The sequence below is a fragment of the Scyliorhinus canicula genome, chromosome 22 (assembly GCF_902713615.1).
Source record: "Scyliorhinus canicula chromosome 22, sScyCan1.1, whole genome shotgun sequence".
NCBI lineage: Eukaryota > Metazoa > Chordata > Chondrichthyes > Carcharhiniformes > Scyliorhinidae > Scyliorhinus > Scyliorhinus canicula.
This window is the reverse complement of record NC_052167.1, coordinates 28,331,723-28,342,992: the sequence shown is the minus strand read 5'-3', so window position 1 is coordinate 28,342,992 and position 11,270 is coordinate 28,331,723. Positions and strand designations below refer to the sequence as shown.

Here is an 11,270-nt window from a genome sequence, read left to right as displayed (position 1 = left end):
TCTATACCTCCCATCTCCCTCTAAACCCCTACCCCCTGAAACCTCCCCATCCCCTCCAAACCCCTATCACCCTCCGTAACCGCCTCCAAACCCCGATCCCCCCCACCCCCCCTCTGAACCCCAATCCCCCTCCATATCTCCCATCTCCCTCCAAACCCCTATCACCCTCCGTAACCCCCTCCAAACCCCGATCCCCCTGAAACCCCCCACCCCCCTCAGAACCCCAATCCCCCTCCATACCTCCCATCTCCCTCCAAACCCCTACCCCTGAACCCCCCCCCCCCCCCTCCATTCATCCCTGTTTCGCATTGGGATGTTGGCCTTTAGGAACCGCTCCATGGACAGTTCTACCCCTTGCAACGTGACCGTCAAATAAATAGATTGGTGAGTTGATTCTGAGCGACACCTCGCTGGGTTTGTGCCATCGGAAGGAAGACAGTAACAGCCCGTTAGCACAAAAGCCGCACTTGGAATTTACTCCCCTTGTTCCCAAGCGCTGAAAGGTATTCGGGACTGAAGTGTGAAAGCTGATCCCTGTTGCCTGAAATGCGACTATCGACCTCTAGGTGGCACAGGAGGAGCAGAGATGACCTTTGTTGGGCCTTGGGCTGGGCTCCTGAAAAGCAAAGAGTAGTTAGTGCTGTGGGGGAACATAGAACATTACAGCGCAGTACAGGCCCTTCGGCCCACGATGTTGCACCGTCCTGTGAAACCCCTCTAAAGCCCATCTACACTCTTCCCTTATCGTCCATTTGCCCATCCAATGACCATTTGAATGTGTTTAGTGTTGGCGAGTCCACTACTGTTGCTGGCAGGGCATTCCACGCCCTTACTACTCTCTGAGTAAAGAACCTACCTCTGACATCTGTCCTATATCTATCTCCCCTCAATTTAAAGCTATGTCCCCTCATGCTGGACATCACCATCCGAGGAAAAAGGCTCTCACTGTCCACCCTATCTAATCCTCTGGTCATCTTGTATGCCTCAATTAAGTCATCTCTTAACCTTCTTCTCTCTAACGAAAACAGCTCAAGTCCTTCAGCCTTCCCTCATGGGCAGCACGGTAGCATGGTGGTTAGCGTAAATGCTTCACAGCTCCAGGGTCCCAGGTTTGATTCCCGGCTGGGTCACTGTCTGTGTGGAGTCTGCACGTCCTCCCCGTGTGTGCGTGGGTTTCCTCCGGGTGCTCCGGTTTCCTCCCACAGTCCAAAGATGTGCGGGTTAGGTGGATTGGCTATGCTAAATTGCCCTTAGTGTCCTAAAAAATAAGGTTAATGGGTGGGGGGGGGGGGGTTGTTGGGTTACTGGTATAGGGTGGATACGTTGACTTGAGTAGGGTGATCATTGCTCGGCACAACATCGAGGGCCGAAGGGCCTGTTCTGTGCTGTACTGTTCTATATCTATATCTATAAGATCTTCCCTCCATACCAGGCAACATTCTTGTAAATCTCCTCTGTACCCTTTCCAATTCTTCCACGTCCTTCCTATAATGAGGCGACCAGGACTGCACACAATACGCCAAATGCGGCCGCACCAGGTTTTTGTACAGCTGCAACATGACCTCATGGCTCCGGAACTCAATCCCTCTACCAATAAAAGCTAACACACTGTACGCCTTCTTAACAACCCTCTCAACCTGGGTGGCAACTTTCAGGGATCTATGGACATGGACACCGAGATCCCTCTGCTCGTCCACACTACCAAGCGGTGCGTATAGGAAGCTCCAGTAACCGTGCCTCTGATGCCCATACACTGCCTGGCACCCAATCCCGGTCGCCCAACGTCCCTGTGGTTACTGACCCCATAATATCTCCAGTTTCAAATCCCTTGGCAGGATTCTCTGCTCCCCTAGCTTGTCCATGGAAATTCCCATTGAAGACACACCACTCCGCCAGGAAACCCACGGGCGGGGGAAGGCTGCCAGTGGGAACAGGGGTGTCCCGAGAGCTGGAGGATTCCAGCCTTAGTCTTCACGGGCCTCTGTAAATTCCTGTTATCCAGTAATTATCTTGCGGTGGCACAGTGGTTAGCACTGTTGCTTCACAGCACCTGTATCCCGGGCTCGATTTCAGGCTTGGGTCACTGTCTGTGCGGAGTCTGCACGTTCTCCCCGTTTCTGCGTGGGTTTCCTCCGGGTGCTCCGGTTTCCTCCCATAAGTTCCAAAGATGTGCAGGTTAGGTGGATGGCCATGTAAAATTGGCCTTAGGTTAGTTGGGGTTACTGGTTTACGGGGATAAGGGTGGAGGTGTGGGCTTAAGTGGGGTGCTCTTTCCAAGAGCAGACTCGATGGGCCGATTGCCCTCCTTCTGCACTGTAAATTCTATGATAATCTATGAATTCAACCTCCTTGTGAAAAACATCCGTGAATTCGCGAGGCCCTTGACCATACGGCCAAGGAGCAGGAGTAGTGCATTCAGCCCCTCGAGCCACTGATTAAGATCATGTCTGATAGCAACCTCGAACCTGCATCGCGCTGACCCTGGATGACCTTTCACCCCCCCTTGCTCACCAAGAATCGATCCGCCTTTGCCTTAGAAATATTCCCAGACTCTGCTTACATCACCTTCTCAGGAAGAGAGTTCCAAAGACCCTGAACAGGAAGAAATTCTCCTCGTCTCTGTTTTAAACCCCCCCCCCCCCAGTTCTGGATTCTTCAACAAGAGGAAACATCCTCTCCACATCCGCTCTGTCAATACCCTAACTACGGAGCGAGGCCAGCCACAAACACAACCACGGTCGAGCAGTGACCGTTGGACGGTGTAGTGACCAGGTGAACCCTCGGGTTCCGGAGATGAATGGTTGGGTGCTCAGGGCACGCTGACACCTGGTTTTCACAGTGTGGTTACCTGGCGGGGGTGCGGGGCGGAATGCGGGGCGGCGGCAAACTGGGTGGTCGCTGACGGTTAACAGGCCTCCTCAAAGATCCACAGTCCGCTGGCTCAGCATCCTTAACAAGTCCAAAACAGGAAGAGAGAATAAACAGCATCATTATTTGCAGAGCGCGGGTAAAACACGGTGTCTTACTAATACCATATCGTGCACGTTTTAATACGGAGTTAGGAATTCTGCAGGATTTTACCAATCCCCCAGCCTGACATCGGCAGAGATCCTGCACACCTGGCATCACCAGCTCGGAGATCGGGAAGAGCCAGCAGAACTCCTTCCTGCGCTCCGAGCGAGATTTCGCCCCCCCCCCATCCACACGCTGTGTGATTCACACAGCACACACTGAAACAGGCAGTACAGATCTGTGCTGATCTTTATATTCCTCTCAGCGTTCCCCAACACACCATTTTCACCCACTCAATTGAACAGACGGGTTGGGAGAACGTGAATGCACGTTTCACACTCCTGGTGACCATGAAGAGCATGGAAGTGAGATTTATACTCAGTCTGATAGCCCTCCATCCCCCATCATCACACAGCACCACACCAACCATGGATCCTGTGGATTATGTCAGAGAATACGTTCTCATCACCCCTCACCATCTCCTCCTCTCCTCACCTCCCCCTCTCCTGATCTCTCCCCCTCACCCTCTCCTCATCTCCCCTTCATTTCACCTTCTCTATCTCATCTGCCCCTCTCCCCCTCTCTCCATCTCCATCTCCTCCCTTTCCTCCATCTTACCTCAGTTCATATCTGCAGCCTCATCCTCAGCGATGTCAACATCCATCTCAACTCATCACCTTCACTCTCGGAGTTGGCTGACCTCTCATCCTCCCTAAATCTCTCCCTCCATGGGAACACCACAACCCATATTCACAACTGCCCCCTTGACTATCACAAGTACCCTTGCAACCCCTGTAGTATCCATCACTGATAAGAACATCACTTCCTTGTATCGCTCTCTCTAGCCACACCTTCCTAACTCCATGCACACGTCCTTCCTGGAGAAACCTCCCTCCAAGTCATTTCCACCTTTAAAATTTCCAATTGTCCAACCTTTAGGTCTCAGATATTGAAGCTTCTGATTTGCTCAACCACCCCCTCACCATCTGCTCCAATGGCCTGGTCTTCATTGAAATCATTTCTCTCTCGCTATGGCTGTTGTCCCGGGTAAAGCCCTCCCCTCCGTTTCCTCCAGCCCATGGGACAGAGGTTTCCAATAATCTAGAGGACAATGGATTGAGCCATTCGCCTCTCTCTAGGTATGTCAGGAGCACAGAAAGTGCTGACGGGTCCTGCCTCCAAAATTCATGGCTCCATTTTTCAATTCCACGAATTGGATTTTCATTTGTTGACAGTCCAGAATCAGTGATGTTTAAAATCCATAGAATCCCTACATTGCTGAAGGAGGCCTCCATTCTGCCTACGTCCATTCTACAGCCCACAGCCAGAGAATCTCCAACAATGGCTCCTCTTCCTCCTCTTACCCCCCTCCTCCCCCCCCTCCCGCCCCCCTCCCCTCCCCCACCAACACCACCACCAAGGGTTCATCCTTGGACCCCTCCTGTTTAGACCATCAGACACAGGAGCAAAATTAGGCCATTCAGCCCATTGAGTCTGCTCTGCCATTCGATCATAGCTGATATGTTCCTCATCCCCATTCTCCTGCCTTCACCCCTGATCCCCTTATTAATCAAGAATACCAGGTTTGTGTTTGAGGCGCTGTTACCTACAGGGCTACAGACCCAAGAGCTGGAAGGGGGGATTTAGACAGAATAGCTCTTTCTCAAAACTCCTCCGCATCCACCGCACTCTGGGGTAGCGAATTCCACAGATTCGCAAGCCTTTGGGAGAAGTAGTTTCTCCTCAAATCTGTTTTAAATTTGCTGCCTCTTATTCTAAGGTTATGACTTCTCGTTTTAGAATGCCCCACAAGAGGAAGCATCAGCTCCACGTCTACTTAATATCTTTTATCATCTTGTCTAGCTCAATTTGATCTCCCCTCCTTCTTCCAAACGGGAGAAAGTATCGGCCTAAACTGCTCAATCTCTCTTCATGCGACAAACCCCTCATCTCTGGAATCAATTTCTCAGTCAAATGAAAAATGCTTATTGTTACGAGTAGGCTTCAATGAAGTTACTGTGAAAAGCCCCTAGTCGCCACATTTCGGCGCCTGTCCGGGGAGGCTGGTACGGGAATCGAACTGTGCTGCTGGCCTGCTTGGTCTGCTTTAAAAGCCAGCGATTTAGCTCAGTGAGCTAAACCAGCCCCCGATGTTGACCCTCTGCAATTTCATTCTGAAGCTGCCATGTCAGGTTCCACCTGTTATGTTGACGAGAGCCATCAGCATCTCGCCCAACTCTCTTCAGCAAGGTTGTCTTCTTCAGTCTCTGTCATTACCTCATTATCACCCTCTGCTCCACTGCTTAAACTCAGCACACTCCGAGCGCTGGATCGACTGCTGATGCTGCCTGAGGAGAGAGATCACAAGGAAGGTTGATTTTGAAACCCAAGACAGATTTGGAACGCTGCTTTAGATGAAGATCACTAACAATGACAGCACGGTAGCATTGCGGATAGCACAATCGCTTCGCAGCTCCAGGGTCCCAGGATCGATTCCGGCTTGGGTCACTGTCTGTGCGGAGTCTGCACATTCTCCCCGTGTCTGCGTGGGTTTCCTCCGGGTGCTCCGGTTTCCTCCCACAGTCCAAAGATGTGCAGGTTAGGTGGATTGGCCATGATAAATTGCCCTTAGTGTCCAAAATTGCCCTTAGTGTTGGGTGGGGTTACTGGGTTATGGGGATAGGGTGGAGGTGTTGACCTTGGGTAGGGTGCTCTTTCCAAGAGCCGGTGCAGACTCGATGGGCCGAATGGCCTCCTTCTGCAATGTAAATTCTATATATCTATGTAAATACCTCAAAGGCCAACCTTGTCAAAACACTTCACGGAATGAACGCAGTTGGGGCAACCGCCAGTCAGGGGCCTTGCATGGATCGTCCAAAGAACATATATTTCTGTGCCAGATTGCTGTAAATACATTCCGATGCTGAAGTGATGCCATTGAAATTAAGGCAGACTGTGGCAGGTGGATACAAAGAACAAAGAAAAGTACAGCACGGGAACAGGCCCTTCGGCCCTCCAAGCCTGCGCCGAACATGCCGTCCGTCTGTGTACAAAATTGCCTCACACATCTTCTCTAAACTTTGCCCCTCGCACCTTAAACCTATGGACCCCTCTAACCTAGGAAAAAGTCTCTGACTATCCACCCTGTCTATACCCTCATAATTTTGTAGACCTCTATCAGGTCGCCCCTCAACCTTCTTCATTCCAGTGAGAACGAACCGAGTTTATCCGACCTCTCCTCATAGCTAATGCCCTCCATACCAGGCAACATCCTGGTAAATCTCTTCTGCACCCTCTCTAAAGCCTCCATATCCCTCTGGTAGTGTGGCGACCAGAATTGAACACTATACTCCAAGAGTGTCTAAAGATGTGCAGGTTGAGTGGATTGGCCATGATAAATTGCCCTTAGTGTCCACAATTCTATGATCTATGGTTTTTCTTTTTTAAATTTAGAGTACCCAATTATTTTTTCCAATTAAGGGGCAATTTAGTGTGGCCAATCGACCTACCCTGCACATCTTTGGGTTGTGGGGGTGAAACCCACACAGACACGGGGAGAATGTGCAAACTCCACACGGACAGTGACCCAGAGCCGGAATTCGAACCCAGGTCCTCAGCGCCGTAGGCAGCAATGCTAACCACTGTATGATCTATGATTAACCTAGGACAAAAGTTCGGTTCAACATCGTGGGCCGAAGGGCCTGTTCTGTGCTGTATTTCTCTATCTAACTAAGGTTCTATACAGCTGCAACATGACTTGCCAATTTTTATACTCAATGCCCCGGCCAATGAATGCAAACATGCCGTATGCCTTCTTGATTACTTTCTCCACCTGTGTTGCCCCTTTCAGTGACCTGTGGACCTGTACACCTAGATCTCTCTGACTGTCAATACTCTTGAGGGTTCTACCTGCATCAATCATCTTTGTGACCTCCTCGAAAAACTCTATCAAGTTAGTGAGACACGACCTCCCCTTCACAAAACCATGCTGCCTCTCACTAATACGTCCACTTGCTTCCAAATGGGAGTATCTCCGGCTAAGCCTAATCGGAAGGTAACAATTCTTTATAGATACATAGAATCACTACAGTGCAGAAGGAGGCCATTCAGCCCATCGAGTCTCTGAGTACCCTACACTAGGCCCGTGCCCCCATCCTATCCCCATGACTCAGTAACCCCACCTATCCTTTTGAACATGAAGGGGCAATTTAGCATGGTCAATCCACCTAACCTGCACATCTTTGGACTGTGGGAGGAAACCGGAGCACCCGGAGGAAACCCACGCAGACACGGGAAGGACGTGCAAACTCCACACAGTCACTTGAGGCCAGAATTGGAACCAGGTCCCTGGCGCTGTGACGCAGCAGTGCTAACCACTGTGGCACCATGCCGTTCAAATGCCCCACAAAATGACTAGGATGGTCAAAGCTAAACAAGACGGTCCTTGCTCTTTTCTCGTCTGGCGGTTTCCATGTCAAACTAGGCCAGAATAAGAATTTTCCAATGATTCTTGCCCTTGGTTTGGGAGCCATATAAATGCAAGTTGTTGTTGGTTGGTCTACACCTATCTCTGCAACCCCACCTAACCTGCACATCCCTGGACACTAAGGGGCAATTAGCATGGCCAATCCGCATCTCGTGGGGGGCAACCGGAGCACCCGGAGGAAACCCAGGCGGACACAGGGAGAAGATGCAAACCCCACACAGACACAGACAGTCACCCAAGGACGAAATCAAACCCAGGTCCGTGCCGTTGTGAGGCAGGGTGCTCACCGCTGAGCCACCGTGTCGTCCTCTCCTTCGTTCTTATCTCAAATTTGTACAGGGTTTTCACTGTAACTTTATTGCAGTGTCAATGGAAGCTTACTTCGGGAGGGGGGGGGGGGTTCCAGGACAGGGTAGTGTCCAGTGGATGGGTGGGGGAGGGAAGGGTCTCTGATATATACAAAGAACCTATGGGAACTTATGAGATCGAGGAGCTGAAGCTTAAGTGGGAAGAGGAGCTCGGGGTGAGATGGAAGAGGGCTTAGGGGTGGAGGCGTTGAGTAGGGTAAACGCGACTGCAACATGCGCCAGGCTCAGCCTGATTCAATTCAAAGTCGTCCACCGGGCCCGCATGACAGTGGCCCGGATGAGTAAATTTTTTGGATTGGAGGACAGGTGCGGCAGATGTTCAGGAGGATCAGCGAACCACGTCCGCATGTTCTGGGCATGTCTAAAACTCAAGGGGTACTGGCAGGGATTCGCAGACGTTATGTCCCGGGTACTGAAAACAAGGGTGGTGATGAGTCCAGAGGCGGCTATTTTTGGGGTTTCCGAGGACCCGGGAATCCAGGAGGAGAGACGTTTTGGCCTTTGCCTCCTTGTTGGCCTGGCGGTGAATTCTGTTGGCCTGGAGGGACTCAAAGCCCCCGAGGTCGGAGACCTGGCTATCGGACACGGCGAGCTTTCTCGGTGGGGAGAAAATCAAGTTCGCTCTGAGAGGGTCACTGTCAGGGTTCGCCCGGAGGTGGCAACCGTTCGTCGACTTCTTCGCGGAAAATTAATCGTCAGCAAGGCGGCGGGGGGGGAGGGGGGGGGGGGGGGGGGGTTAGGGTAACGTAGATTAGGGGGGTAGTTAGGTTGGTCCTTGTAGGATGGGAGCTGGTTTTCTTGCACTATATTGATTGTTCTTTGCACACTGTTTTATATTGTTGTTGTTTAACTCTGCCAAAATGTCTCAAAAAAATTGTTTATCAAAAAAAAATGTAAGCTTACTTGAGACACTAATAAGGATTATTATTATGAGAGCGAGGACAGATAAAATGACGCTTCAATCTGCCAGTTTCCCACTCTCTGGGATAAGGAGAATTGGAAATACACCTGGAAAGGAAAGAGAAATGAGCAGGGCTGTGGGGGGGGGGGAGAGTAGGGAAGTGAGGTTAATTTGATTGTCCTGTCTCAGTGGAATCATTCCGTGGAAAGTAAGGAAGGATTTGAGAACATGCGGAAGAAAATCGAAGAGCGTTCACGAGAAAAGATGGCAGAAGGCATGATGGGCCAAATGGCCACCCCCTGTGTTGTGCCACTCTCCGAGTGTTAACGTGATCAATAAAAATGCTAACTCGGGAAGGATGGTTAAAGGTGGCTGTGGTTAGAATTTGACGCCCGATTATGCCACCAATGTGGACATACTTGCTGTGCTCGATGTGCTTCCTGTTTTCCACATTCCCCGCTGTATCCCTTCTCGGAGAGGGCAAGGCGGGATGAATCTGGGATTATCTTCATAAACTCCATATTCTGTACCCTCCGGCATGTCATTGGGTCGAGCAGGAAGTGTGATCTCCAAGTCTGGTCAGCAATTACAACAGTTACATTTTAAAACTCTTATCATCTCCGACTGATCCTCCGTGACAATGCCCCTGAACAAAAACGTTTTATTCAACAATAAAATCAAACAGATTCACAAACAAAAGTAAAGTAGATATTGACCCTCTACTGGTGCATGCAAACATACAAAATAGGAGAGGTGGGCCATTTGGCCCATTGAGCCTGTTCCGCCTTCAATACGATCAAGAGGGGAAATGTCGAGCATGAGAGAAAGTTTGCACGCAACGAAAGGGGGACTGTAAGCACTTCTATAAACATGGAAAAAGAAAAAGATTCACGAAGACAAATATAGATCCCGAAACAGAAAAAATTAAAATGGAAAACACGGATTTGGCCGAGCAATTAAACAACTACTTTAGTTCCGTCTTCATGGAGTAAAACACAAATAACTCCCAGAAATGCTAAGGAACCAAGAATCCAGTGAGAAGGATGAATTGAAGATTAGTATTACGAGAAAAACAGTGCTCGAGAAATTAATGGGATTGAAAGCTGATAAATCCCCAGGGCCTGAGAATCTACATCCTAGGGAGGTGGAAAATAGCGAATGTTTCGGTTGTCATCTTCCAAGATTCTGTAGATTCGGGAATATTGCCGGCATATTGGAGGGTGGTTAATGTAATCCTGCTATTTAATACAAGGAGGGAGGGAGAAAACAGGGAATTACAGACCGGTTGACATAACATCAGCACTCGGGGAAATGCTGGGGTTTTTTGGTAAAGGATACGATAATAGACGTTATTGATAATAGAAATTATCAATGGATCAGACAAAGTCAACATGGATTCATGCTTGACAAACCAGGGTGGCACGGTGGCATAGTGGTTAGCACTGCTGGCTCACGGTGCCGAGGACCTAGGTTCGATCCCGGCCCCGGGTCGCTGCCCGTGTGGAGTTTGCACATTCTCCCCGTGTCTGCGTGGGTCTCACCCTCACAAAACAAAGATGTGCAGGGTAAGCGGATCGACCACGCTAAATGGCCCCTTAATTGGAAAAAAAATAATTGGGTACTCTAAATGTATATAGTAACAATTTTGACAAACCTACTGAAGTTTTTTGAGGACGTAACTAGCAGGATAGATCAGGGTGAACCAGTGGATGTGGTGTATTTGGCTTGTCAGAAATCTTTTGATGGAGCAGTCAGTGTGCAGAATTAAAGCGCAAGGGATTGCGAGTAATGTATTGGCAATGGATTGAGAATTGATTGGCAGACACAAAACAAAGAGTAAGAACGAATGGGTCTATTTTGGAGCGGCAGGCAGTGACATGCATCGAAACGTAGATAGAAAATAGAAGCAGGAGGAAGCCATTCGAGCCTGCTCCGCCATTCATCATGATCACGGCTGATCATCATGTTCAATACCCTGATCCCCCTTCCACCCAACATCCCTCACAATCCCTTTAGCCCCAAGAGCTCTATCTAATTCCTTCTTGAAATGATACGTTTTGGCCTCAACTACTTTCCGTGGCAGCGAATTACACAGATCCACCACAGTTCGAAAAGGTTTACCCCTTAACCTCAAACTATGACCCCTAGTCTGGACACCCCCACCATCGGGAACGGTCTTTCTGAATCTACCCTGTCCAACTCTGTTAGACTGCTATAAGTTTCAATGCGATCCCTTCTCACTCTTCTGAACTCCAAATAATATAATCCTGAAGATGAATGACCTACTTCATCATCTGACACAACCGTTATTGTGTCGGGGGGGCCGGGGGGGGGGGTCACTATCATTCACTTGCCGGCCTGAAGTGGGGAGGGAGAAATTATTAACTTTTCAGCAATCAATGAGCAATCACGTCACCTTCTTTCTGCATGTTATTTACAATCACTGTGAATTCTTATAGTGACAATTATAAGGGGCCGGTTTAGCTCAGTTGGCTGGACGGCT

The 11,270-nt window shown here is 49.7% G+C and overlaps 1 protein-coding gene across 1 annotated transcript in view; it reads right to left on the bottom strand.

The window, feature by feature from the left end:
* Nucleotides 1–302: 302 nt before the first annotated feature.
* pik3ap1 (phosphoinositide-3-kinase adaptor protein 1) overlaps nt 303–11,270 on the bottom strand; it is a 184,939-nt gene continuing 173,971 nt past the window's right edge. Inside the window, exons 13-16 of the mRNA XM_038783277.1 lie at nt 9,187–9,342; nt 5,290–5,360; nt 2,849–2,949; nt 303–616 (exon numbers count right to left, since the gene is read on the bottom strand). Of these exons, the coding sequence (XP_038639205.1) occupies nt 553–616; nt 2,849–2,949; nt 5,290–5,360; nt 9,187–9,342 (392 nt within the window). The 3' untranslated portion in view covers nt 303–552. The remainder of the gene's footprint in view (nt 617–2,848; nt 2,950–5,289; nt 5,361–9,186; nt 9,343–11,270) is intronic.